This window comes from Nycticebus coucang, chromosome 19 (assembly GCF_027406575.1).
Source record: "Nycticebus coucang isolate mNycCou1 chromosome 19, mNycCou1.pri, whole genome shotgun sequence".
Classification (NCBI taxonomy): Eukaryota; Metazoa; Chordata; class Mammalia; order Primates; family Lorisidae; genus Nycticebus; species Nycticebus coucang.
In genome coordinates, this window is record NC_069798.1 from 52,640,599 (window position 1) to 52,667,808 (window position 27,210).

The following is a 27,210-nucleotide window of genomic DNA, read 5'->3' on the forward strand; positions in this document are numbered from 1 at the left end:
GGAAGATTTTATATAGTTGATGCTATTTCAGAACTTGATATAGGCCTGTTCAACATTTCCACTTTGTTCTGGCTAAGTTTTGGTAGGTGGCATACTTCCAAGTATTAATCGATTTCTTTCACATTTTCATATTTTTGAGAGTAAAGTTTCTTGTAATATTAGTTAAGGATTTTTTGAATTTCTGAGGGGTCTGTTGTTATTTCATCTTTACCATTTCTGATTGATGAAATTAGAGATTTTACTGTTTTTTTTCCTGGTTAGGTTGGCCAACTGTTTATCTATTTTATTCATCTTTTCAAAAAACCAACTTTTGGATTTATTGATCTGTTGTATAATTCTTTTGCTTTTAATTTCATTTAATTCTGCTCTGATTTTGGTTATTTCTTTTCTTCTGCTGGGTTTGGGGTTGGAATGTTCTTCCTTGTCCAGGTGCTTGAGATGTCCCATTAAGTTATTAACTTCGTCTCTTTCCATTTTCTTGAGGAAGGCTTGCAGTGCTATCAATTTCCCTCTTAAGACTGTCTTTGCAATATCCCAGAGGTTGTGATAATTCGTGTCTTGATTGTTGTTTTGTTCCAAAAATTTGGTGATTTCCTCCTTAATCTCGTCTATAACCCACCTATCCTTCAGCATAAAGTTATTTAGCTTCCATGTTTTTGTGTGGGTATGCAGATTCCTGTTGTTATTGAGTTCAACTATTATTCCATGATGGTCTGAGAAGATGTAAGCAATAATTCCTATTTTTTTAAATTTGCTGAGGTTAGATTTGTGGCCTAGGATGTGGTCGATTGAGGTTACTGTCAGCTGTGATGCCTCAGCACTCTACTGAGGGTGATATAGTGAGACTCTATGTCTCAAAAAAAATAAAAATTCATCTGCTTGCTTGGATCAGACTCTTACACACACAAAAAAGTAGAAGGTATACCCTGTGTGTCAATGATTAAATTTTTTTGTTTTTTATTGTTTTTTTTTTTTTTTTTTTGAGACAGAATCTCAAGCTGCCACCCTGGATAGAGTGCTGTGGCGTCATAGCTCACAGAAACCTCAAACTCTTGCCTCAGTTTTTCTATTTTTAGTAGAAAGGGGGTCTTGCTTTTGCTCAGACTGGTCTGGAAGTCCTGAGCTCAGGCAATCCACCCATCTCATCCTCCCAGAGTGCTAGGATTACAGGCGTGAGCCATCATGCCAGCGTCAACTTTTCATTAATAAAGGACATGGTAGATAACGGCTTGAGGCTATCACAAGATAAAGTATCTTTGGTAATTCCTAAGGACAGAAATTACAATTAGGATCTCTGAGTTAAAAGGATTTTTTCCAATAAGCAAAAACCTTCCTTCCCATCACTAAATAAGGAGTTGTTAATTGAACAGAATACATTACAAACATGAGAAAGAGCAGAAAAATATTTGACAACCAGTGTCTAAGTTTAATATAACCATTTCCTTTAATTTTGTTTGGGTAGGATACATCAAATACTTAAAACTCAACTTGATTATAATTCTTTACATTACTGTAAAGTATATTCTGTAAACTCCATTAAAAACAACCTAAAATGAACACATACTACAGTATTCTTCTAATTTACAAAAACAGAATCATTCCATTAAACAAAGAATGAGCTTGGCATGACTTCTTCACAGTGATTGTGTACTGGTTCCTACTTCCTTGCTCTAGGGATTCTGCTATTCTTTTCCAACATTCCAACTCCCTCCTCTGAAGCAATGGGGACAACTGGGAAGAAGTAAATGCTGAATTTCAATATTAAAATTCCCGGGCGGCGCCTGTGGCTCAAAGGAGTAGGACGCCGGCCCCATATGGTGGAGGTGGCGGGTTCAAACCCAGCCCGGACAAAAACCGGAAAAAAAAAAAAAATTTCTGAAAGCAATTAGCAACTGCTAAAAAAAATCACCAGACTTTTATGAGTGACACTTTAAAGTTAACATTTATCACTTAAAATTACCTCAGGTATATTTAATATTCAGATATATCTTAGGTCATTTTATAAAATACGAAACTATCTATTTAAAAAGCCATTTTTAAGCTGAGCATGGCAGTGCATGCCTGTAGTCCTAGCTACTCAAGGGCTGTAATGCTAGCACTCTGGGAGGCCAAGGGGGTGGACTGCTTGAGCTCAGGAGTTTGAGACCGGCCTGAGCAATAGTGAAACCCCAGCCTCTAAAAATACAAAAAAATGAAGCAAGACGATCAATTGAGCTTAAGAGCTTGAGGTTGCTGTGAGCTATGATGCCACAGCACTCTATTCAGGGTGCCAGACTCTTGGAAGTCATCAAAAAATACAGTAATGTCTCAGGATATAAAATCAACGTCCACAAGTCAGTAGCTTTTGTATACGCCAATAATAGTCAAGAAGAGAGGCTAAGGACACAACTCCTTTCACCATACTTTCAAAGAAAATGAAATACCTAGGAATATACCTAACAAAGGAGATGAAGGACCTCTATAAAGAAAATTATGAAGTCCTCAGAAAGGAAATAGGAGAGGATATTAACAAATGGAAGAATGTACCATGCTCATGGCTGGGAACAATCAATATGGTTAAAATGTCTATACTTCCCAAAGCAATCTACCTATTCAATGCCATTCCTATTAAAATACCAACACTGTACTTTCAAGATTTGAAAAAAATGATTCTGTATTTTGTATGGAACCAGAAACAACCTCAAATAGCTAAGGCAGTTCTTACTAATAAAAATAAAGCTGGGGGCATCACCATAACAGATTTTAGGCTGTACTACAAAGCCAGAATGGTCAAGACAGCCTGATACTGGCACTAAAATAGAGACATGGACATTTGAAATCGAATAGAAAACCAGGAAATGAAACTAACATCTTACAACCACCTCATCTTTGATAAATCAAACAAGAACATACCTTGGGGTAAAGACTCCTTATTCAATAAATGGTGCTGGGAGAACTGGATATTCACATGTAAAAAACTGAAACTGGACCCACGCCTTTCTCCACTCACAAAAATTGATTCAAGATAGCTAAAGGACTTAAATTTAAGGCATGAAACAATAAAAAACCTCAAAGAAAGCATAGGAAAAACACTGGAAGATATCAGCCTAGGGAAAGACTTCATGAACAACACTGCTGTGGCAAATGCAACAACAAAAATAAACAAATGGGACTTAATTAAACTGAAAAGCTTCTGTACAGCTAAGGAGACAACAACCAAAGCAAAGACACAACCTATACAATGGGGAAGCATATTTGCATATTTTGAATCAGACAAAAGCTTGATAACTAGGATCTATAGAGAACTCAAATTAATCCACATGAAAAAAGCCAACAATCCCATATATAAATGGGCAAGAGACACCAATAGAACCTGCTCTAAAGACAGATGAATGGCTAACAAACATGAAAAAAAGCGCATCATCCCTGTTTATTAGAGAAACGCAAATCAAAACCAGCCTGAGATATCATCTAACCCCAGCGAGAATGGCCCACATCACAAAATCTCAAAACTGCAGATGCTGGCGTGGATGTGGAGAGAAGGGAACACTTTTACACTGCTGGTGGGACTACAAGCTAATATAATCTTTTTGGAAGGACATATGGAGAAACCTCAAAGAACTCAAGCTAGACCTCCCATTTGATCCTGCAATCCCATTACTGGGCATCTACCCAGAAGGGAAAAAATCCTTTTATCATAAGGACACTTGTACTAGACTGTGTAAATTGCAGCTCAATTTACAATCGCCAAAATGTGGAAAACAGCCTAAATGCCCACCAACCCAGGAATGGATTAACAAGCTGTGGTACATGTACACCATGGAATACTAGTCAGCCATTAAAAAAAAAAAAAAGGAGACTTTACAGCCTTTGTATTAAACTGGATGGAAGTGGAACACATTATTCTTAGTAAAGCATCACAAGAATGGAGAAGCATGAATCCTATGTACTCAATTCTGATATGAGGACAATTAATGACAATTAAGGACACGGTGGGGGTGGGGGAAGGGGAGAGCAGAGAGAGAAAGGAGGAGAGAGGATTGGGGAAAGGACGAGCGAGAGAGGGAAGGAGGGAGGGTGGTGGGGCCTTGGTGTGTGCCACACCTTTTGGGAGAAAGACAGACATGATTGTAAGAGGGACTTTACCTAACAAATGCAATCAGTGTAACCTGGTTTCGTGTACCCTCAATGAATCCCCAAGAATTAAAAAAAAAAAAAAAAAGTCATTTTTACCAAGATCATGACCACAACACTATTAAAAACTCTATAGTCTGGAAAAGCAAACTGGATTTTACTTTTGTATCACCACTCATCATCGCCTGATGAAGGATACAGTATAAATATCTTGTTTAAGTATAAACATTCTAGAATGAACTTTTTTTTTTTTTTTGAGACAGACTCTTACTCTGTCATCCTTGGTAAAATGCCTTGGCATCATAGCTCACAGCAATCTCAAACTCTTGGGCTCAAGTGATTCTCTTGCTTCAGCCTCCCGAATAGCTAGGACTACAGGTGCCCGCCACAAAGCCCAGCTATTTTTAGAAATGGGGTCTCCGATCTTGCTCAGACTGGTCTTGAACTTGTGAGCGCAGGCAATCCACTGACCTCAGCCTCCCTGAGTGCAGAATAAACTTTTAACAAAAGCTATGACATATGTAAACAAAATCAATTGAAGAAACCGACAAATATTTAAGAATCAACCTGTCCTTCCTCTGCAGTACACAGATAAATCAAAAAGAAGAAAATTTAATTAGCCCATCAAACATTTTTACTAATATCAAATTGAGTGAATAAATGCCACTTTAAAGAAACATTTAGAATCACCTAAGGATACTGAAAATAACATTGTTTGTTACCCACAAGGCTGTTGAACAGATTTGAACGAAATACTACTTACAGTCACACTGTTAACATTCTGAAACTTAACGTAACGAAGTGGGACAATGCCATCTTCTTTAATATCATCCTCTGTCAGTTCCAGAGCTTGAGTTGGTTCACTTCTTTCTGCCTCTTCAAAATCCATAGATCGAGGCAGGTTGATAAAGATTTTTACATATTTAGGACCCTGACCTATAAAATGGTAGAATAAATGAAATTCTTTAAAATTTCAAATATACTATACTTTCTTCCCCTTTTCATTGCATTCACACAATACACACAAACACATATGTATGCACACACCTACACCTCAAAAACCTCCACCATTAGAACTTGGAAGAAAGTCTGAGAATTTTAGCAATCTTTCCCCCCAATACACAGGTACTCTCTTGGCCCTGCTTGCACTATACTCAATATTGTGACTATGAGATTAAAACACACACACACACACACACACACACACACACACACGTCCCTGCCCTCAACTACAGAAGACATCCTATGATAAACACTATACCACTGGTGAAGAGGTATAGAGAAAGCGAGAACAGGGCGGCACCTGTGGCTCAGTGAGTAGGGCGCCAGCCCCATATACCAAGGGTGGCGGGTTCGAACCCGACCCCAGCCAAACTGCAACAAAAAATATCCAGGCTATAGTCCCAGCTACTTGGGGCTACTGAGGCTGAGGCAAGAGAATCGCCTAAGCCCAGGAGTTGGAGGTTGCTGTGAGCTTTGTGACGCCATGGCACTCTACCAAGGGCAATAAAGTGAGACACTGTCTCTTTAAAAAAAAAGAAAGAAAGAAAGGGAGAATGGAGTCTGTTAGTACAGAACAGGTAACAAAAAGTTTCATATAAGAAATAGCATTAGAACTAGGTTTTACAGTTTCCAGTAATTGGTACGTTTTGTTATTTAGGAAGAAAGCATTATCAGTGACACACAGCAAAATGGAATAATAAAACTTGCCAAATTTTACCTCTGGGATTAGATGAGGATCCACTCAGTGCTAAGACCACACACATAAAATGTCTTTAACTTTAGGGCACAATTTAAAACCCATATTTTGTGATTGATTAAAGAATATTAGACTCATTTCTACAGCATTTGTTTATATATTTCCTATTTTCAGATAAAAGCACAATTTTATTAATAAAAGTTATTAACATGAAAATTTAGAGTAGCAAATGATAAGAAAATGCTACCGGACAAATAAGGCCTCAGCTATGTCTCCCAATCACTTTTAAAAAACCAAAACTCTGGGCGGCGCCTGTGGTTCAGTGAGCAGGGCGCCAGCCCCATATACCGAGGGTGGCGGGTTCAAACCCAGCCCTGGCCAAACTGCAACAAAAAACTGGCCGGGCGTTGTGGCAGGCGCCTGTAGTCCCAGCTGCTCGGGAGGCTGAGGCAGAATAGCCTAGGCCCAGGAGTTGGAGTGAGCTGTGAGCTGTTTGACGCCACAGCACTCTGCCAAGGGCAATAAAGTGAAACTCTGTCTCTACAACAACAACAACAAAAAAAAAAAACCAAAACTCTAGTCCCCATTTCCATACTTCTCCCCCCGCCAAAAAAAAAGTATAAAAGAAACACACACGAAAAGGGAGAGCATGGATAAGAAAAGTTCTTTATTTCACAGAAACATAAATTCTAAGTCTGTACAGTTATATGTATATACAGAGATATAAAGAAGAGAATATTCCATTTCTATAGTTTCATAAAACAGCGTGTAGGTGAGATATCTAAAATGTTTTATTTTTAAAATAAGAATATATAATCCTTTGCTAGTATAAATAATGCTACAGAGAACATTCCTCCTTTGGGATTATTTACATAGAATAATATATCGAAGAAATATGCCCAGTAGCTCAAAGGATATAAACACATTTTGAATTTTAGAGAAAATATACCTCTTCTGCTATCATACTTAATGCAAAAGTAGTGTTACTTCATCTATATAGCTAATTTAACTTCTAAATCTTTAACCATTTTTGGAGTTTCACTGAATTTACAAGTTTTTTTCTATTAACAACCTTTGAGATGCTGCCTAACTGCTCAGTGGAAGAAAATACAATAAACAACAGTAGGGCCTCTGTAAGCTGACCACCCAAGGAACTGTAACCGACTGATCAACGTGTAGTTACATAAGGAAATAGGCCTTTGCACATGCGGTGCATGTCCAGTCTCTGAAAATTAGGTCAAGTTAAGGAGGCGGCCAATATAGGAAGGCGGCCAACCATGGAAATTCTACTATACTTCATGGGACACAGACAACACAGGTATACCCAAAGCTATGTTTAAAGAGAAAAAGTTTCAATAAGGTAAACATGCTTTACTCTCACCACATGATATTGCCGTCCAGGTGACATTTTATCAATTTCTGACCGTTTGCAAATATTTTATTTTTACTGCTAAACCCCTCTGGTCTTTTATTTTGATATCACCAAGAAGCCAGACTGTTTGTGTTATCAATTTACATTTCATGGGTAAGAGGAAGGTGGTTCAAACCAGGCCCAAACAAGAAAACCATTCCACATTAAAGAGTTTAAAAAGTATCATCTATGGGTAGTGCCTGTGGCTCAAAGAGTAGGGCGCCAGCCCCATATACTGGAGGGTGGCAAGTTCAAGCCCGGCCCCGGCCAAAACTGCAAAAAATAAAAAATAAAAAAGTATCATCTATTCAAAGTCAAAAAAAAAAGAAAAGGATATTATTAATAGACAGTAAGCAAGATCTAGAGCTTCAGTTTTATCATTTATAAATAGAAGGGGTTTAATATAAATCTCTCAGTTTTGATTCTAAAAATGGCTGTTTAGAACCTAAAGTTTTAGAATAGTTGGAAAAAAGGATTTAGCAGTTTTCAAATTAAGAAGAATCAAATTTTAAAATAAAGTTTAGAATCAAAATAAAAGTTTCCTCTTTCTTGCTATACATATTTTTTGGGGGGGGTCCCCTTTCTTGCATTCAGTATCTAATAAACTCATATTATTTATCCATTTAATTGTATCACTGCTTTGTTCCAACAATTTCACTCTTTCCTAAAACAAGAAAAAGTTTTAAATATACACTAACAGTTCTACAAAACAGGAAGTTAGTTAAAAAGAAAAAAAAGGTATCCTTTACTCACCATTATCTGGCCCTTGAAATTTCATGGAATAAAGCTTAACAGGTTGGTTGAATGCCACAGTAATAAGCAGCTGTGGAGAAAATAGTTTCATTTTAAAATGGCTCTTGAACACCTCAATACACAAACCATCAAAGTAGAATTAAAATAACACAGGCAAAAAAAAAAAAAAAAAAATCTAATCCATGCAACAAAATCAATGTGATATGGAAAATAAGTCAGTTCAAAGTACTTGTTAGATTGACATTTGAGAAATCCCACCATCAATTATTTATATATGGGGGATGGCAAAAAAAAAATCCTTTAATGGACTAAATACTAAAACTATACATAAGAACCTATGGTATTTTAACCTATAAAATGGCAAGCAATATGCTTTCCAACAAATCCAACAAAATTCCCAAATTAAAATTTAAACCACCTTCTTATAGCCAGCTTAACATATTCTAGGATGGTCTGTCAAGCATCTAGCTAACCATGTCATTCGACAAATTTGGAATCAATGCAGACGTTATGCAGAGAGCTTAGCCCTCAAATGAACTCTGATCCAAACTCAAAAAAACTGGAAGACTCTTAACCTCCAAAACTCCATCCCACACTTATTTGACTAATTAAATCTGGAAGGCCACGAAAGACAACTGGGATATAAAACTGTAAGAATGCCTGTCTTTCAGAAATTGAGTTCTTCGTTCAATCATCTTTCCAGTCAAAACCGAATTTGTGGTAAGTCCCTACGCATCTACCCTAAGAAGATTCCCTGACAGGAAAATGTTGGGAAGGCTGCAGCCAGTCCTGCTGACATACATCTAAAATTATTTTAAGCCCCATTTATAAGAAACACGATGTGAATGATACTTTCAAAGCTGTACAATAAGTTGGCTCTGGTTAAAGCAAAGAAAGGGTTTGGATTTAGGATTTCAGAATAATAGTGTGGTCTATCTGCCTAAGAAAATTACGCTATTTTCTTTGGTTATACCAATGCTCATTATATTTAATCCATAATAGTGTGTGAAAAATAGCAAGCATGATGTGTGGGAACTGAACCACAAGCAAAGGGCAGGAGATGAGACTTGAAAGCTGGAAACAGATCAAGTCAGTCGTCTTCCTGAAGCCCATGAAGAATCATTTCACTCTTTTAAGAAAAGAAACATTCAGGGCGGCGCCTGTGGCTCAGTGAGTAGGGCGCCGGCCCCATATGCCGAGGGTGGCGGGTTCAAACCCAGCCCCGGCCAAACTGCAACAAAAAAATAGCCGGGCGTTGTGGCGGGTGCCTGTAGTCCCAGCTACTCGGGAGACTGAGGCAAGAGAATCGCTTAAGCCCAGGAGTTGGAGGTTGCTGTGAGCTGTGTGAGGCCACGGCACTCTACCAAGGGCCATAAAGTGAGACTCTGTCTCTACAAAAAAAAAAAAAAAAGAAAAGAAACATTCAAATTTATGTTAGAAAAATTACTTTCGTGACCATGTAGAAGATGAACCAAAACAGGGGCAAACTAGAGACAATGAAATAGAAAGTAAATTAAGGATAATTATAGCCAAGATTGAAGATAAAGATGGCTTAAATAAGGAGATAAGACCCTACTTCCTCTGTGACACTGGCAGTGCAGGGAAACATCAGGAATACAATACTGTACAAGGTTTATATCTGGCAGCAAGGAGTCAGCCACACAGGGAGTGCTCACCTAATTAATCTCTATTTTTCAGAAACAAACTTATTTTGGGAAAAAAGTATGGAAGACACCAAGGGTAAACAAAAGGATCAAACAGTAGTAAGAGCTCAACTCAGCAGTGGGCCCAATCTAAGAGTTCTGCTATTTTCCTTAGTGCACTTGGCAGCCCAAACAGAAGAAAAAGAAAAGAGGAGTCAAACTGAAGGCTACGAAAGGGAAAGGAAGAAGTGATCGTCTGGGAAGGAGAGAGATAAACCATGAGATGGAACAAGAAGAAGAAACAAGAGCAGGCATCAACAGTGATAATCCCTACATGCTTCAGCTTAAGTATTCAATTACCTGTTCATCACAGTCAGATTCCAAGAAGGTCATGTCTTTTCGTAAACAGTTGTCAAATCCATGCTCATCACTTTCATTAAGACATTCACAACCAGCTTTGTTAATAAAAGGCATTAAATCCATCTAAAGAAAATTAAATCAAGATTTTTAGACAGAGCACTTGAAATTAGTATAAAAATGTTAATAAAAATTTAATTCTGTAATCCTCTCTAAATTAAGCAACTTTAAAGAAAACTTCTCTTTTAAAATAATTCCTAGGGTGGCGCCTGTGGCTCAGTGGGTAGGGCACTGACCCCATATTCTGAGGATGGCAGGTTCGAACCCAGCCCGGGCCAAACTGCAACAAAAAAATAGCCGGGCATTGTGGCGGGCACCTGTGGTCCCAGCTACTCGGGAGGCTGAGGCAAAAGAATTGCCTAAGCCCAAGAGCTAGAGGTTGCTGTGAGCTGTGACGCCACAGCACTCTACTGAGGGCAACAAAGTAAGACTATATCTAAAAAATATAAATAAAAATAAAATAATTCCTATTTATTATAGTCCTTTATCTGATTTTCTGACTTAGATCTACTACTATTTATTAAAGCCAAATCTAATCTTGGACTACTTGATGAAATTATAAAATGTGGACATATATATTTTTATAGCAGTGTTTTACAATAGGAAATATGCAAATTAAAATAACCTTTAATCATGAAGAAGTTAAAGGTGAGTAGCAAACAAGGACTTAAAATGTTTCATTATGAGAGCTCAAACATATACAAATAGAATAATCTAGTGAAAGCCATGTGCCCGCCACTCCCTCACAGTCAATTCACAGTCACTCTTTTTTTTTTTTTTTTTTTTGGCTGGGGCTAGGTTTGAACCCGCCACCTCCGGCATATGGGACCGGCGCCCTACTCCTTGAGCCACAGGCGCCGCCCTCACAGTCACTCTTGTTTCACTTATCCCCCTACACTATATCCTAACCCTCCTCCTGATTACTTTGAAGTAAATCTTAGACATCTTTTATTTTATTCACAAATATATCAGTGTGAGTTTCTAAGATTTAAGAACATTCTTTTAAAAATATTCTCAGTATTATCAAAATTAAAACAATAACACCTGAATACCATTAAATATCATCAGCATCCAAATTTCCTCAACTGCCTCGTAAATGTTTTAGTGTTAAATTATTAGACTCGGAATAAAGATCCCAAAAGCATAAAGGTATATATAGAAGTAATACATCTCTTAAATCTCTTTTAATCTACAGTCATTCAGCTTATGGATTTCTTAATACTCTGATATTTCCATATGTCCCACACGATGTCGGAGAGTTGTGGTGCTAGTGGTCATGCTCTTGACTTGTTTCTAACTTTAGTGGGAATGCCTGTAGTGTTCCCTATTAAGATTTAACTGAGGGCAGCACTCATAGCTCAGTGAGTAGGGCACCAGCAACATACACTAAGGCTGGCGGTTCGAACCCAGCCTGGGCCTGCTAAACGACGACAACTGTAACAAAAAAAGTTAAAGAAAGTAGCAGGGCATTTGTGTCGTGTACCTGTAGTCCCAACTACTTGGGAGCCTGAGGCAAGAGAATCACTTAAGCCCAAGAGTTAGAGGTTGCTGTGCACTGTGATGCCACAGCACTCTACCGAGGGCAACACAGACACAGTGATACTGTGTCTCAAAAAAAAAAAGAAAGAAAAGAAAAAGAAAAAAAGATTCAATTGAATGCTTTATGAATAAATGGGTGTGAAATTTTGTCTAATGACATTTCTGCATATTTGGAGATCATGAAGAGCTTTTGGGTGTTAAAAAATAATGACTCAAACTCTTCTAAGAAATCCACAGTTTTATAAAAAATTGTCAATATATTTCTGCAATGCTTTTATGTAACTTACTTAAGATAAAGGTTTTCATCAACTCTTACTCCCATCAGGCTTCTATTTTATATTCTAAGAATGATGATTTGGGGGGAAAGACATTACCAGTTTTAAATATTTCATAATGCTACAAGATGTAAATAGTTCAAAACTTCAATGTCTGGATGAATACCACATGAAAAAAAAAATTTTTTTTTCTTTGAGACAAGAGTCTTAAGCTCTCACCCTGGGTAGAGTGCCGTGGCATCACAGCTCACAGCAACCTCCAGCTCTTGGGCTCAAGCGATCCTCTTGCCTCAGTTTTTGTATTTTTTAGCAGAGATGAGGGTCTTACTTTTTTTTTTGCAGTTTTTGGCCAGGGCCGGGTTTGAACCCGCCACCTCTGCTATATGAGGCTGGCACCCTACTCACTGAGCCACAAAGCGCCATCCCAGGGTCTCACTTTTTGCTCAGGCTGGCCTCAAGCTCATAAGCTCAAACAATCCACCAGCCTCCGCCACCCAGAGTGCTAGGATTCAAGCGTAAGGCACAGCACATGGCAGTGAAAATGTTTTTGTAATAGCTTTTCACATTTTATCCATAACATTTGTATGGATGCCTCATTTTTATTTCCTAAAACCTGACATTGTCCTGCTTGATTCCTACCTAAGGCCAAAACATTGATATCACACTTAGATGATATACAAAGACCCTATAGCTAAGCAGTCAGTAGGCTGCTGTGCTCATAACACAATTTCGTGCAAATGCCCTTAGTAATAAAGGAAAAACATACAAAAACGTAAACACACAGTTTACATGTTAAATGACTGCCACAATTTTCCAAAAGGGGGGGAATCACACCCCTGAGTTAAACGACATGTTCATTCTTTCTAATTACATATTACAACTTCTATTTACAGGTCTATTTTAAACAAACACCAGTTACACTTCCCTAACTTTAAGTAAGTACTGCCAGTATCACATTATAACACTTTTTGACACCCCACCTCCTATACACAAGAGGAACGTCTTATACTAACTGCACTATAGTTTCTCTTTACTCAGCATGAATTTGAAAGGCTTGCAGAAAGGATTGGTAGTCTCAGGACACAGATCTGCTTTTAAATACTTGATACCGTTGTTTAATGTATTAGCTTTAATGTGACGTAGTATGTTTAAAAAATTTATTCTTTGATCCACCAGTGCAATAACATCATAACCAGAAACATTAAGAAATATTAATATGTATATTTTAGTATGCAGGGTAAACAAATCTGCTACTATGAAATACCACTTCTGAATTTTGCTTCCTTCCAGAATAGCTCTCAGATGGTAAAGAAGCTGCATTATAACAAACTGAACTATGTTGTTTTCAAATCCTTTAAGTTTCTAAACCTTCAGGTTAGTATTTAAAATGATAATTTACTCTTAATTAACTTAGGTTTAGAATGATAACTTATTCTTGTAACTTAGGTTAACACACATCACACTAAATCACATTTAATTCTAAAACAAAATCAATAATTAGACTTTTTCTTAATAGAGGACCATGAAAGAGGGGATACATTTAAAAGGTAGGTCAGTATGTAAAGGTCATTAACTACAATTTACAAGTCAAACTGGGCACAGTGGCTCATGCCTGTAATCCCAGCACTTTGTGAGGCTGAGGTGGAAGATCTCTTGAGGCCAGGAGTTTGAGATCAACCTAGCCAGAAACATAGCAAGACCCCATCTCTACAAAAATTAAAAAAAAAACAAACAAACAAAAAAAACAGCCGGCATAGTACACAAGCCAATGGGGACAAGATCTCTTAAGCCTGTCCAAGGCTGCAGTGAGCTATGATTTTGCCACTGCATTCCAGCCTGGGCAAACAGAGCAAGACTCAAAAATAAATACATAAATTTTTAAAAATTAAATAAAATATGCAAGTCATTTACAAAACTATCAAAAAGTGGAAAATTTTTTGGGCAGCGCCTGTGGCTCAGTGAGTAGGGCGCCGGGCCCCATATGCCGAGGGTGGCGGGTTCAAACCCAGCCCCGGCCAAACTGCAACAAAAAAATAGCCGGGCGTTGTGGCAGGCGCCTGTAGTCCCAGCTGCTCGGGGAGACTGAGGCAAGAGAATCGTGTAAGCCCTAGAGTTAGAGGTTGCTGTGAGCCGTGTGATGCCACGGCACTCTACCCGAGGGCAGTACAGTGAGACTCTCTCTACAATAAAAAAAAAAAAAAAAAGTGGAAAATTTTTCTAATGCACATAGTTTTTATGAAAAAATATAAAACAAGAATTTAAAGATGGCTATTAAAATAGTTCAGAAAACAGATAAAAAGCAATGGTTAAGAAAATTAGGAAAAACTGAGAAAAAACAGTTTATGATGTTATGATTAACAGACACATAGACAAGACTCAATAATCAGCTAATAAATTTAGATTGAAAGTTCTTATATGAATTATGAATAAGAGATAAAACATGAAACACAGTCAATCTCATTTTAACCAAATAATGACCAATGCAAGATACTCTATCGTGAGGCCACTTTTCAGTTCACGTACATAGCCTTTTGGAATATCTGTGTCCTCATTGCTTCCAGGGTCGTTTTCTAAGTGCTGCTTGATTTTTTCTTCTAATCCCACAGCATCTGCTCCTTGATACTGATCAATTCTTACTTTGTTTCGGAAAAACAAAAATGTAGGTGTTGCTGATATATTATTGGTGGCAGCTGTTCCCTAGAATTGGCAAGTTAGACAGTATTATGAATTAAATCTTAAACCACTCTGAACATTCATTCTACATCTTTATATCATAAGTGTGAACTAAAAACATGTAAAATATTATATTCTGAATTATTTAAGAGAAAGCAGTCCTATTCCTAATTGAGCATAGACATATTAGCCTTATATCCACAATGAAGAATAGCCCCTACATTTTTATCAGTTTTACTGGTATATACTTCATCCAGTGTAACAATTAGCTTCCAATACAGAAAATGTACTTTATACCATACAGCTCTCTCACACTTAGAGAGCATTTCTCAGGGCTAACCAAGAAAGATACTGATCAGTCAACACCAACCACTGCAGTGAGGATAAAGAATACACCTAAAAAACACTAGTGGCAGCACCTGTGGCTCAGTGAGTAGGGCACCAGCCCCATATACCAAGGGTGGCGGGTTCGAACCCGGCCCTGGCCAAACTGCAACAAAAAAATAGCCGGGCGTTGTGGCGGGCGCCTATAGTCCCAGCTACTTGGGGTGTTGTGGCGGGCGCCTGTAGTCCCAGCTACTTGGGAGGCTGAGGCAAGAGAATCACCTAAGCCCAAGAGCTGGAGGTTGCTGTGAGCTGTAATGCCACAGCACTCTACCGAGGGTGACAAAGTGAGACTGTCTCTTAAAAAAAAAAAAAAAAAGCAGTAGCTAGTCTGCCTATGAAAAGGAGGAAATGTCTTCTGTACTGCAAACATCACCCCATTTTTACTCTTACAGAAGTAACATCTGGTCACCTATCAAACACACTGTAAGAGCTATCTTTTTAAATTCTGCCCTATCTCCAGAATTTTATAAGACTAACTAATGAATGGAAGTTACCTAATAACCTAATAATTGAGTATTCTGGTTTAAACTTTTTCATAACAAGTATAAGGGAAACAGTAAAGTAAAAGTGTTGCCTTACATATTCAAATACTATGAAAAGGCACTGTTATCTTATTTAAAGAAAAAGAACATAAAGATAACATAGGAATGTCTTCCCTAAGCCTAAGTGAAAAAACTATGACTGATCTTTCAGAAAACTGCTGTCCACAAGAAAGATAACGTAAGACACATGTGAGCTACATATGCATATGGTGGCTCACCCCCATCAACCCAGCACGTTGGGAGGTTAAGGCAAGAGGATTACTTTAGCTTAGGAGATTGAGACCTGCCTGGACAACATAGCAAGATCCCATCTCTACAAAATACAAAAAAAATTAGTCGGTGTGGTGCTACATCCCTGCTAGTCCCAGCTACTTAGGAAGCTGAGGCAGAAGGACTGCTTGAGCCCAGGAGTTTGAGGGACCAGCGAGCTATGATAATGCTACTGCATTTTAACTCAGACAACAAAGCAAGACACTGTTTCAGCAAAAAACAAAAAAACAACCATAAAAAAAAAAAAACTTTTCTGGTATTCATAATAAAAAAGTAGAAAGAAACAAGTAAAATCAATTTTAGTAGTACTAGTAAACCTAATAAATGCATTTTCAACATAATGTACATAAAAAGATAATCTAATACTGTACATTCTTTTATCCTTAATATCTGATGTGCATTTTATACTTTGAGCACATCTCAATTTCGATTTGCCACCTTTACAGTGTACCAGACGGCAAGGCTCCGGAAAAAAGCATTTTCAGATTAGAGATAGTGAATATTTAAAATACAGACTGTGTGATGCAGTCCAATAACGTGACATAAGTACTGAAATTTACGCCAAATTCTCAAACTACTAACAAACTACATAATTATTTTAAAATATTTTCTACATTCAGAAATGTAACAAAGATCACATTTCTAGATATGCAAATACTAAACTGTCACTCGTATACCATTCCAACTGATCAGGGCTATTTATTGTACTTTATACCATACAGCTCTCTCACACTTAGAGAGCATTTCTCAGGGCTAACCAAGAAAGATACTGATACTCAACAGTATGGCTAATCAACATTTTAAATTTTCAGATGAGTATGAGGCTTTGGAGGTAAGATTACAAACTGATCAATTCAAAACACCCTATCCCCAAGAATTCCTTCCCATGGCTTTATCATCAGCCTATGCCACGGTAACAGAAGATACAATTCTAGATTTGCAAAGACAAAGAAAGTAAAATACAGAACTACTAGGTGACCCATTAGTTTAATGACATATTAGTTTTATTTCAGAAGGGTACTAGATAATACAAACCTGAAGCAATTAATAATGTGCTACCCTTCTTAACTAATGCAGCCATAATGACATCTGTAAAATCATGTCAACATAACATCTTCCTATCTTCAAAGGAATAAGTACTATGTGCATAAAGAGATAAATGAAGGGCATTAATGTTGGATTTCAAATTGATTTGGAAGTAAATTAAAAAGAAAAAAAAAAAAAAAAAAAGACTTTTCTCCCTTACCTGACACTGATGTACATCTACTTCCAAGAAAACAGCCTGTGGATATTTATTACTCATAGAACTGAAAGCTGGGGCAATCCTCAAACATGGTCCACACCTGTGAGAAAGAGAGACGAGACATTAAGGTAACACCAAAGATTGTGCTAATTTATACTCAAAACACTTTTTCAATTAAAACATAAATTAAACACTGATATTTCTGGCTTTCAATTGTCCAATCTTTTATACTGGGTTATTTAAATCCACTTGTACCAATACCATATTGCCTTAATAAGAAAAGATACATTAACTATTCATGTCTAATAGTATTAAGTCTTCCAACCTTGTTCTCAGTGAGAGAAATTAAAGAAAACCTAAACAAATGGTAGGAATATACTATGCTTATGAATTGGAAAACTCAAGTGTTGCCAAGATATCAATTCTCCTTAATTTGATCTTTAGAGTACATATAAAATCTAGGGCAGCACCTGTAGCTCAAGGAGTAGGGCGCCGGTCCCATATGCCGGAGGTGGCGGGTTCAAACCCAGCCCCGGCCAAAAACCAAAAAAAAAAAAAAAAAAAAAAAAAAAATCCCAGCAGGTTTTCTTAGAGAAAGTAACAAATTTAAACACCTGTAATCCCAGCACTCTGGGAGGCCAAGGTGGGTGATTACCTGAACTCATGAGTTTGAGACCAGCCTAAGGAAGAGCAAGCCCCCCATCTCGTAAAAAAAAAAAAAAAAATAGCCAGGTGTGGTGGTGGGTGCCTGTAGTCCCAGCTACTCAGGAGGCTGAGGCAAGAGGATCACTTGAGCCCAAGAGTTTGAGTTTGCTGTGAGCTGTAAAGACACACAGCACTCTATAGGTGGCAAGAAAGTAAGACTCTGTCTCCAGAAAAAAAAGTAACAAATTTAAATTTATAAGCAAATACCAAGGAGAGCTCCAGCCACTTTAAGGATCAAAGCTACAGAAAATACATTATCAGATATTAAGAGCTATAACAAATCTTTATTAATTAGGAGTACACAGTACTGGTACAAAGATAAACAAACTGACTAATATAAAAAGAACAGCCCAGAAACAGATTCATCCCACATATAGCACCCTGATTTACGAAAATCTTGACACAGCAGTGCAATGAGGAAAGGACAGTCATTTCAATAACTAGTGTTGGATCAAATGGATGGTCATATATGAAAAAGAATGAATCTTGACCTCTACTTCACACTATCCAAAAAAACAAAACCAATTCCAGGTGGACTGCAGAGCTAATGTAAGAGTTGAAATAATAAGCGTTTTAGGAAAAGATACAAAAGACACTTTCAAAACCCTAAGCTAAGCAAAGATTTATTAAACAGAATACAAAAAGCATTAAACTAAATGAATAAATTAGCATACTGGAATATATTTTATGACCTAGAATAAGTTAAGACCTTTTATTTATTAAATGATGCCTCTAAGAGAGTGGGAAAAATATTTACAAAAATTATCAAAGAATGGGTACTTTTAATATGTAAACAATTCCTAGAAACTAATAACAAGACTGAGACCCAAAAGAAAAATGGATAAACTCTTGAATTGGTACTTGACAAATAACCCTATTCAGTCGGTAAATAAAGACTTTCTACAAAGTAGAAAAGGCATTCTACTACATTAGTCAGTAAGGAAACCATGGAAATGCAAATTAAAACAAACTTCACCAAAATAGCTAAAACAGGAATGGAGTATTGTTCAGAAGGTGGAGCAATGAAATTTAATATACTGTTAGGCACAGTGCACACTGGTGCAACCATTTTTTTTTCTGAGGGGGGGAAGAAACTGTGCTAAAGCCAGACCTATGACAATTCCTAGGAAATACAATCAACAGAAATGATCAATTTAGAGCATTTGAAAAAAATATTATTTGCAGTAATATTTCTAGTAGTCAAAAAGAAGAAACTAACCAAGGCTCAGTGCCTGAAGCTCAAGGGGCTAAGGGCCAGGCACATACACCAGAGCTGGCAGGTCCGGGCCTGCCAAACAACAATGACAACTACAACCAAAAAATAGCCAGGCGTTGCAGTGGGTGCCTGTAGTCTCAGTACTTAGGAGGCTGAGGCAAGAGAATCGCTTGAGCCCAGGAGTTGGAGGTTGCTGTGAGCTGTGATGCCACAGCACTCTACCCAGAGCAACAGCTTGAGGCTCTGTCTCAAAAAAAAAAAAAAAAGAAAAAGAAAGAAATTAACCAAATTCTTAACAATAGAATGGGTAAATTAATTATGGTCATTCACACAATAATATGTAGACAAGGAAGTTCTGGCCAGGCACAGTGGCTCACATCTGTAATCCTAGTACTCTGGGAGGCTGAGGTGGGTGGATGGCTTGAGCTCACGAGTTTGAGACCAACCTGAGCCAGAGCCAAACCTCATTTCTAAAAATAGCCAGTCATTGTGGTGGGCGCCTATAGTCCCAGCTACTTGGAGGCAGAGGCAAGAGAATCTCTTGAGCCCAAGAGTTTGAGGTTGCAGTGAGCTGTGATGCTGCAGCACCCTATGAAGGGTGACAAAGTGAGACTGTCTCAAAAAAAAAGGACAAGGAAGTTCAATGTAACATGTTTGTAATAGTAAAAAGGGAGATAACCTATGTGGCAATCAATGTAAAAATACCATAGGACTTTCATAGGTGACCACCTCCCTACACTGACCGCCTCAAGTTGACCTAATTTTCATAGACTGGATGGGCACATGTACGTTATCAATATAGAAGGCCTAGTTCCCTAAGTTGACCACCCCTGTTATGTGTCAACCAGTTATTACAGTCTGTTGGGTGGTCAATTTACAGAGGTTCTATTACAACCTGAAAAGTTACAACACATCCATCCACACCAGGGGATCATCTGTAGTGTTTGGAGGGGAAGTCTCCAGATAAAATGTTCTCCATGATCACAATTATGTATGTGTATATACAGTAGAACCATCTTGGAGCTAAACAGACCAAAACAACAATTAATTTGCAAATAACTGTTTCCTTTCAAGACATAACCTTATCTAGGTCCTTTGTTTAATTCTAGTTAGCCATTGTAATTTGGAACTTTAGTCCAAAGTCAAAATAAGTCACTAAGCAAAGAAGCACAAATATATAGAGCAGCATACTTTCACAACATGATCATTTCAATGAATGGATACATTTTAAATAAGATTAACATTCACGGGTAAACAAATTTCCAACAGCTGAGATAAACAAGGCACCTGATTTCTCTGTATAAAATGAGGACTAGATTCTCCGAGGACCTTTCCCAGCTCAAAATATTATGCACCTAATATGCCTGAATTTTAGAATTGAACTTTGTTCATTAGCAGCCCTTAGCACAATACAGGATTTTTGATCTTGTAAAACAATCCAAGATCATCTAGTTCAGAAGTTTAGAAATGAAGAAAAATCTGTTCCAAATCTTTTCTTTGGCTAAAAGTTTATCTTTTCAGATAAAATACAAAACAGATAAATAAGAGAAATTTTGAGTTATGCTTTTTGAGAGAAAGAAAACACAGCAGGACAACCCCAAGCTTTCTACAATGCACATAAAGAACCAAACCAACAGAACTAAAACTTTGAAAATGATGTAACCTAACACAATTACCTGATAAGAAAGAATAGGGAAGTTTAAATAACATGCCCAAGATCAAAAACCCTATTAGTTGTTGAACTAGAACAGCCGATCCTAAATCCAACTTAAGCTTTCGTTGAGAGCACATTAGGTCCTTATTAACAAGAATTTCCTTTATAGTCATAATATAAATTCTATTTCATTAACTTACTAACTGTTCTTACCTATTTGCCACAGTAGCCAGTGTTCTACCTCAAGCAGTGACTTGTATAAATGCATACAGCTGGTAAATGGATAAAGAAAATGTGTTTTCTAAAGCCATAGTTAAAAGCTCTCCTACACACACCCCTTCTCCCCCCACCCCACCCCCTGCCCACCAAAGGCCACAAATTTTTTTTTTTTTTTTGAGACAGAGTCTCACTTTGTTGCCAGGGGTAGAGTGTTATGGTGGCATAGCTCCCAGCAACCTCCAACTCTGGGGCTCAAGTGATCCTCCTGCCTGTTTTCATTTTAAGTAGAGACAGGGTCTCGCTCTTCCTCAGGCTGGTCTTGAACTCCTGAGCTCAAGCAATCCACCCGCCTCAGCCTCCCAGAGTGCTAGGATTACAGGCGTGAGCCACCCCGCCCAGCAGGATATGACTTTAATTTTTTTTTTTTTTATTTTGCAGTTTTTGGCCGAGGCCAGGTTTCAACCCTGCCACCTCCAGTATATGGGGCTCATGCCCCACTCCTTGAGCCACATGCACTGCCCCCACGGTATGACTTCAAAATAAGCAACTTCAGCAGTTCATTTCTCCAGCAGCCAGGAAAACATTCCTACCAAGTGCAATACCAGAGTTTCCAATGCTTTAATAAAACTTCAAATGTATGGTCTTCTGGAGTATTATTTGCATCCCTGGGGGCTGCAGCTCTGTATAAGTCTACAGTGGCTGAACCAAAAAATTTCTGCAGATTTCTATAGAAATTATGATTTCATGAAAGATTTTGAGGAGATAAGGAAGACTAGTATCTTTCAGAGTGCAAAGTGATTTTGAAATACAAATTTCTTTGGGCTAAGTTACATAAAGTTTGTTACTGATCCGTGTTCCTGACCTATGAAACACGAGTATGTAGGTTAAGGAAGTTTCTCTTGATAATAAACCATTAACCAATACTGTGGGGGGGGGGGGGAAGCAATTTCTAAATGTATTGTATTTACTAATGGGCAGACATATTTATAAACTGGTCCTATTAAATTACATAAAATGACTAGCATTCACTGGACACTCGCCACTTGTTACACATTCACAAAACCCTTAAACCCATGTCACCATATTTAAATTTATAACTCTCAAAAACAACCAAATACTGAGCTAGAATTTGATCAACGAGTGACCTACACAGTGCCTTTCATTGTTATTTCTAAATTAACTACCAAGATTAAACTATTTGTAGGCTTTTGAAAGGCAGCCAGACTATACTACTATATAATTCTATTTGTATAAAGTACAAGTATAGGCAAAACTAATCTGTAGTGTTCAAACTCAATAGTGAGAAGAAGCCCGAAGATGGGAAGAGACTGGTAATGATTTTTTTCTTGCACTTTTTCGTGTAGATGTTATACTTCAATGAAAAGTTCACTTAAAAAAACAAAACAATACTATGTGTTCTGCAGGGCTTTAATATGTTTCTCTCTTACAGTTATCTCCTTTACTCACTAATATTATCTTCCTGGTTCCTACAACGCACTGGGCCTGTTAACTCTATAATTCCATAAATTACCTTCAGTCCTAGATAATTTTGCAAGATGTAATTAATACCTTATATAATTAACGTACTATTTGGGCATGCTCTCATAACTATCAGAATTCAATATCGTAATATGCACTGGCACCCTTCTTGGATGGTAGCAATAACACATAACCAACTACAAATACCTGTTTTAAGAAAACTGAATACATGGTAGCCATTATCTACAAAAATAATACATTTATCAATTCAAGATAAAAATTACACTGTTTAATGGGGGAGAAAAATGTATATTCTTAACAGTTTACCCACAAATCTTAACTATACTGGCACTCCTTATAATCACTAAGACGTATCTGGGCATATTTAAGAAGTAACAATTTGGAAACTTTTGTTTTTAAAATGTTACCAGAATATGGGGCGGCGCCCGTGGCTCAGTGAGCAGGGCGCGAGCCCCATATGCCGAGGGTGGCAGGTTCAAACCCAGCCCCAGCCAAACTGCAACAAAAAAATAGCCGGGCATTGTGGTGGGCGCCTATAGTCCCAGCTACTTGGAAGGCTGAGGCAAGAGAATCACCTAAGCCCAGGAGTTGGAGGTTGCTGTGAGCTGTGTGACGCCACGGCATTCTACCAAGGGCAATAAAGTGAAACTCTGTCTCTACAAAAAAAAAAAAAAAAAAAAAAAAAAAAAAAATGTTACCAGAATATGCAATTCACATATGTATCTACTTTCATGCCCTAAACAATATGGATACACTACCTGTTATTATTCCCATTTTACAGGTAGGGAAAATAATATCAAAGTGACAAGAATTGTAAGCAACATGTATCAACAATTGTCAGGTTCTATGCAGATAAAGACAGATGAACCTGCATCTCCTTTCTCCTTAGGATGGGGAAGAGCAAGAATAGCACTTTACAACTCAAATAGTACATTCACCAATGGGAGCTTAAACAAGTTACGGTAGCACTTCCATACTTGACCACCTCCTACACCGACCCCCTCCTTAAGTTGACCTAATTTTCAAAGACTAGACATGCACCACATGTGCATATCAGTATATGCTTGGTTCCTTATGTTGACCATCTCTGTATGTTGACCAGTTTGTTAGTCTGTTGGGTGGTCAATTAACAGAGGTTCTACTGCATCTAATGTCTCTTGTGACTCAATCCCCTCAACTGTAAAATAGGGGTAATTTTTAGAGTTATTCTAAGGATTGAATAAATCAATGTAAGTGCTTAAACAAGTCCCTCAGACAGACTAAGCTATATGTAAGTGATGACTGTTTCAACTACTAAAAAATACTCTGAACAGGGTAGAGTGGCTCATGCTTATAATCCCAGGTGCTCAGAAGGCTGAGGTGGAAGGACTGCTTGAGTTCACCCTCGGTAGAGTGCCCTGGCATCATTAGCTCACAGCAACTTCAAACTCTTGGGCTCAATCTATTCTCTTGCCTCAGCCTCCGGAGTAACCGGGACTACAGGCGCCCACCATAACGACTGCCTATTTTTAGAGATGGAGTCTTGCTCTTACTCAGGCTGGTCTCGAACCCATGAGCTCCAGCCATCCACCCACCCTGGCCTCCCAGAGTGCTAGGATTACAGTGTGAGCCACCGCGCAGGGCCGCAAACATCTAAACTTAACAGCTAAAATTATAAAACTGTTTTAGATGAAGACATAGATCTTCATTTCATCTCTCAATTTCTTGAATCTGACACCAAAAACACAGGCAACAAGAGTACATAAATTGGACTTCATCAAATTAAAAACTAGTGCATCAAAGAACACTATAAAGTAAAAACACAGTTCATATAATGGAAAAAATATTTACAAATTATGTATCTGTTAATGAATTAATATCCAGAATATATAAAGAACTCCAACCAATCAGCAACACAGAAACCAACCACCTAATTAAAAAATGAGAAAAGGGGGTTGCGCCTGTGGCTTAGGGAGTAGGGTGCCGGCCCCATATACCGAGGGTGGTGGGTTCAAGCCCAGCCCTGGCCAAACTGCAACAAAAAGAATAGCCAGGCGTTGTGGCAGGCGCCTGTAATCCCAACAACTCAGAGGCTGAAGCAAGAGAATCGCATAAGGCCAAGGATTTGGAGGTTGCTGTGAGCTGTGGTAACACTAACACTCTACAGAGGGTTAGTAAGTGAGCCTCTGCCTCAAAAATAAATAAATAAATAATGGGAAAAGGGCTTGACCTGACTTTCTCCAAAGATAATGTACAAATAACCAGTAAATACATGAAAAGATGTTCAGTAACTTCAGTCATTAGAGAAATGCAAATCAAAAACACAATGATACTTGATTCTTATTCAGGTAGTTATGATCCCCCAAATGGAAGCTAAGTGTTGGTTAGGATATGGAGAAAGTGGAAGCCTCATACATTGCTGGTGGGAATGTAAAATGATGTAGCCACTGTGAAAAACATGATCCAGCAATTTCATTTTCAGGTATACATCCCAAAGAATTAAAAGCAGAAACTCACAGATAAATGTCTGTAAAGCAACGTCCATAGCAACATTTTTCACAATAGCCAAGAATGGACAAATCTAAGCGCCCATCACACATGAATAAACAAAATGTGGTGTAGCCCCTTCTACGCGATCGCGCTGAGCTACTAGTGTCCGGGCCTGGAATCGGACCGCAGCATCCTCAGCCACGTCGTCTGCCTCCTGACTATGGACCCCCGCAAAGTGAACGAGCTTCGGGCCTTCGTGAAATTGTGTAAGCAGGATCCGAGCATTCTGCACACCGAGGACATGCGCTTCTTAAGGGAATGGGTGGAGAGCATGGGGGGTAAAGTACCACCTGCTGCTCAGAAAACTAAAGACGAAAACATCAAGGAAGAAAAAACAGATAGTAAGAAGGCAGAAGAAAACATAAAGACAGAGGAACCATCAAGTGAGTAGAGTGATCTAGAAATTGATAGTGAAGGTGTGACTGAACCAGACACTGATGCCCCTCAAGAAATGGGAGATGAAAATGCAGAGATAACTGAGGAGATGATGGATCAGGCAAATGAGAAGAAAGTGGCTGTCACTGATGCCCTAAATGATGGTTAGCTACAGAAAGCCATCAACGTGTTCACAGATGCCATCAAGCTGAATCCTCGGTTGGCCATTTCGTATGCCAAGAGAGCCAGTGTCTTCATTAAATTACAGAAGCCAAATGCTGCCATCCGAGACTGTGAGAGAGCCATTGAAATAAATCCTGATTCAGCTCAGCCTTACAAGTGGAGAGGGAAAAGCACACAGACTTCTGGGCCATCGGGAAGAAGCAGCCCATGATCTTGCCCTTGCCTGTAAACTGGATTATGACGATGATGTTTGTGCTATGCTGAAGGAAGTTCAACCTAGGGCCCAGAAAATTGCAGAACATCGGAGAAAGTATGAGAGAAAACGTGAAGAGCGAGAGATCAAAGAAAGAATAGAAAGGGTTAAGAAGGCTCATGAAGAACATGAGAAAGCCCAGAGGGAGGAAGAAGCCAGACGACAATCAGGAGCTCAGTATGGCTCTTTTCCAGGTGGCTTTCCTGGAGGAATGCCTAGTAATTTTCCTGGAGGAATGCCTGGAATGGCAGGAGGCATGGCAGGGATGCCTGGACTCAATGAAATTCTTAGTGATCCAGAGGTTCTTGCAGCGATGCAGGATCCAGAAGTCATGGTGGCCTTCCAGGATGTGGCTCAGAACCCAGCAAATATGTCAAAATACCAGAGCAACCCAAAAGTTATGAATCTCATCAGTAAATTGTCAGCCAAATTTGGAGGTCAAGCGTGATGCCCTTCTGACAAATAAAGCCCATGCTGAAGGAAAAGCAACCTATATCACCTAATGGATGTTGCAATAATACAAACCAGTGTACCTCTCACCTTCTCATCAAGGGAGCTGGGGTGCTTTAAAGATAATCCCTACCCCTGTCCCCCAAATGCAGCTCAAGCATTTTGCAGTGGTTTGCCATTAGGGTATTCATTCAAATAATGTTTTCCAACTAGAAATTACAATCTTTAAAACACTTTTTAAAACTTAAAAATATTTAAAACTAATTAAAAGGGTGTGGTAATTTCTACATTTTTCTTACAAAAAAAAATGTGGTGTATATAAACAATGAAATTTTTTTTTTTTTTGTAGAGACAGAGTCTCACTGTACCGCCAACAATGAAATATTTTATGCAGCCTTAGAGAGGAACGAATTTTGATACATGCTACAAGGATCAATCTTGAAAACATTATGCTAAGTAAAATAAGTCAAAAACAAAAAGACAAATATTGTTCTTATTTCACTTATATGAAGTGCCTAAAATCAGCAAATTCTTCGAGACAGAAAATAAAGGAGTGGTTACCCAGGAAGTAGGTGGGGAGGGATGAGTTACTTTCTGATGGGTACAGAGTTTTTCTTTTTTCTCTCCGGAGAAGTGGAGATAGAGCAATATTGTTTAATGGATGTAAAGTTTCTGTCTGGGATGATGAAAAAGTTCTCGACCATGGTGGGGATGGTAGCGTAAAAATGTGAATGTACGGTCATTTCTTGGTATCCACGCAGAACTGGTTCCAGGACTTGCAGCACTACCAAACTCCTCAGCTGCCCAAGGTCCTGATATAAAGTGGCATAGTTATTTGTATATAGCCTACTTTTAATCATTTCTAGATTATTTATAATACCTAACACAATGTAAATGATATGTAAATAGTTATTGTATTATTTAGGTAATAACTACAAGATACTATGTAAACAGCTGCTATGTTGTATTGTTTAAGGAAATTAAAAAAAATGAAAAAATTCTGTACATGATCAATACAAATGCAATTTTGTTTTTCCAAGTGTTTTACCCACAGTCAGTCAAGCGAATCCACAGGTGCAGAACTAAGGGATATGGAGAGCTGACTATACTTAAATGGTTAAAATAAGCAGGTGTGGTGGCTCATGAGTATAATTTTAGCAC

General features: G+C 38.2%; 1 protein-coding gene and 1 pseudogene across 6 annotated transcripts in view; one reads left to right on the forward strand and one right to left on the reverse strand.

Annotated features, from left to right (window-relative positions):
• The window catches only part of TXNL1 (thioredoxin like 1), a 43,076-nt gene that overhangs the window by 12,333 nt on the left and 3,533 nt on the right, over positions 1-27,210 (reverse strand). For all 5 annotated transcript variants that reach the window (XM_053571248.1, XM_053571246.1, XM_053571245.1 and 2 more), the window contains exons 2-6: positions 16,969-17,065; positions 14,374-14,547; positions 9,980-10,102; positions 7,977-8,046; positions 4,877-5,049 (exon numbers count right to left, since the gene is read on the reverse strand). In XM_053571248.1, the coding sequence (XP_053427223.1) occupies positions 4,877-5,049; positions 7,977-8,046; positions 9,980-10,102; positions 14,374-14,547; positions 16,969-17,065 (637 nt within the window). The remainder of the gene's footprint in view (positions 1-4,876; positions 5,050-7,976; positions 8,047-9,979; positions 10,103-14,373; positions 14,548-16,968; positions 17,066-27,210) is intronic.
• LOC128571648 (hsc70-interacting protein-like) lies at positions 24,843-26,342 on the forward strand (annotated as a pseudogene). The gene has a single exon (XR_008375945.1). The product of XR_008375945.1 is annotated as a hsc70-interacting protein-like (transcript).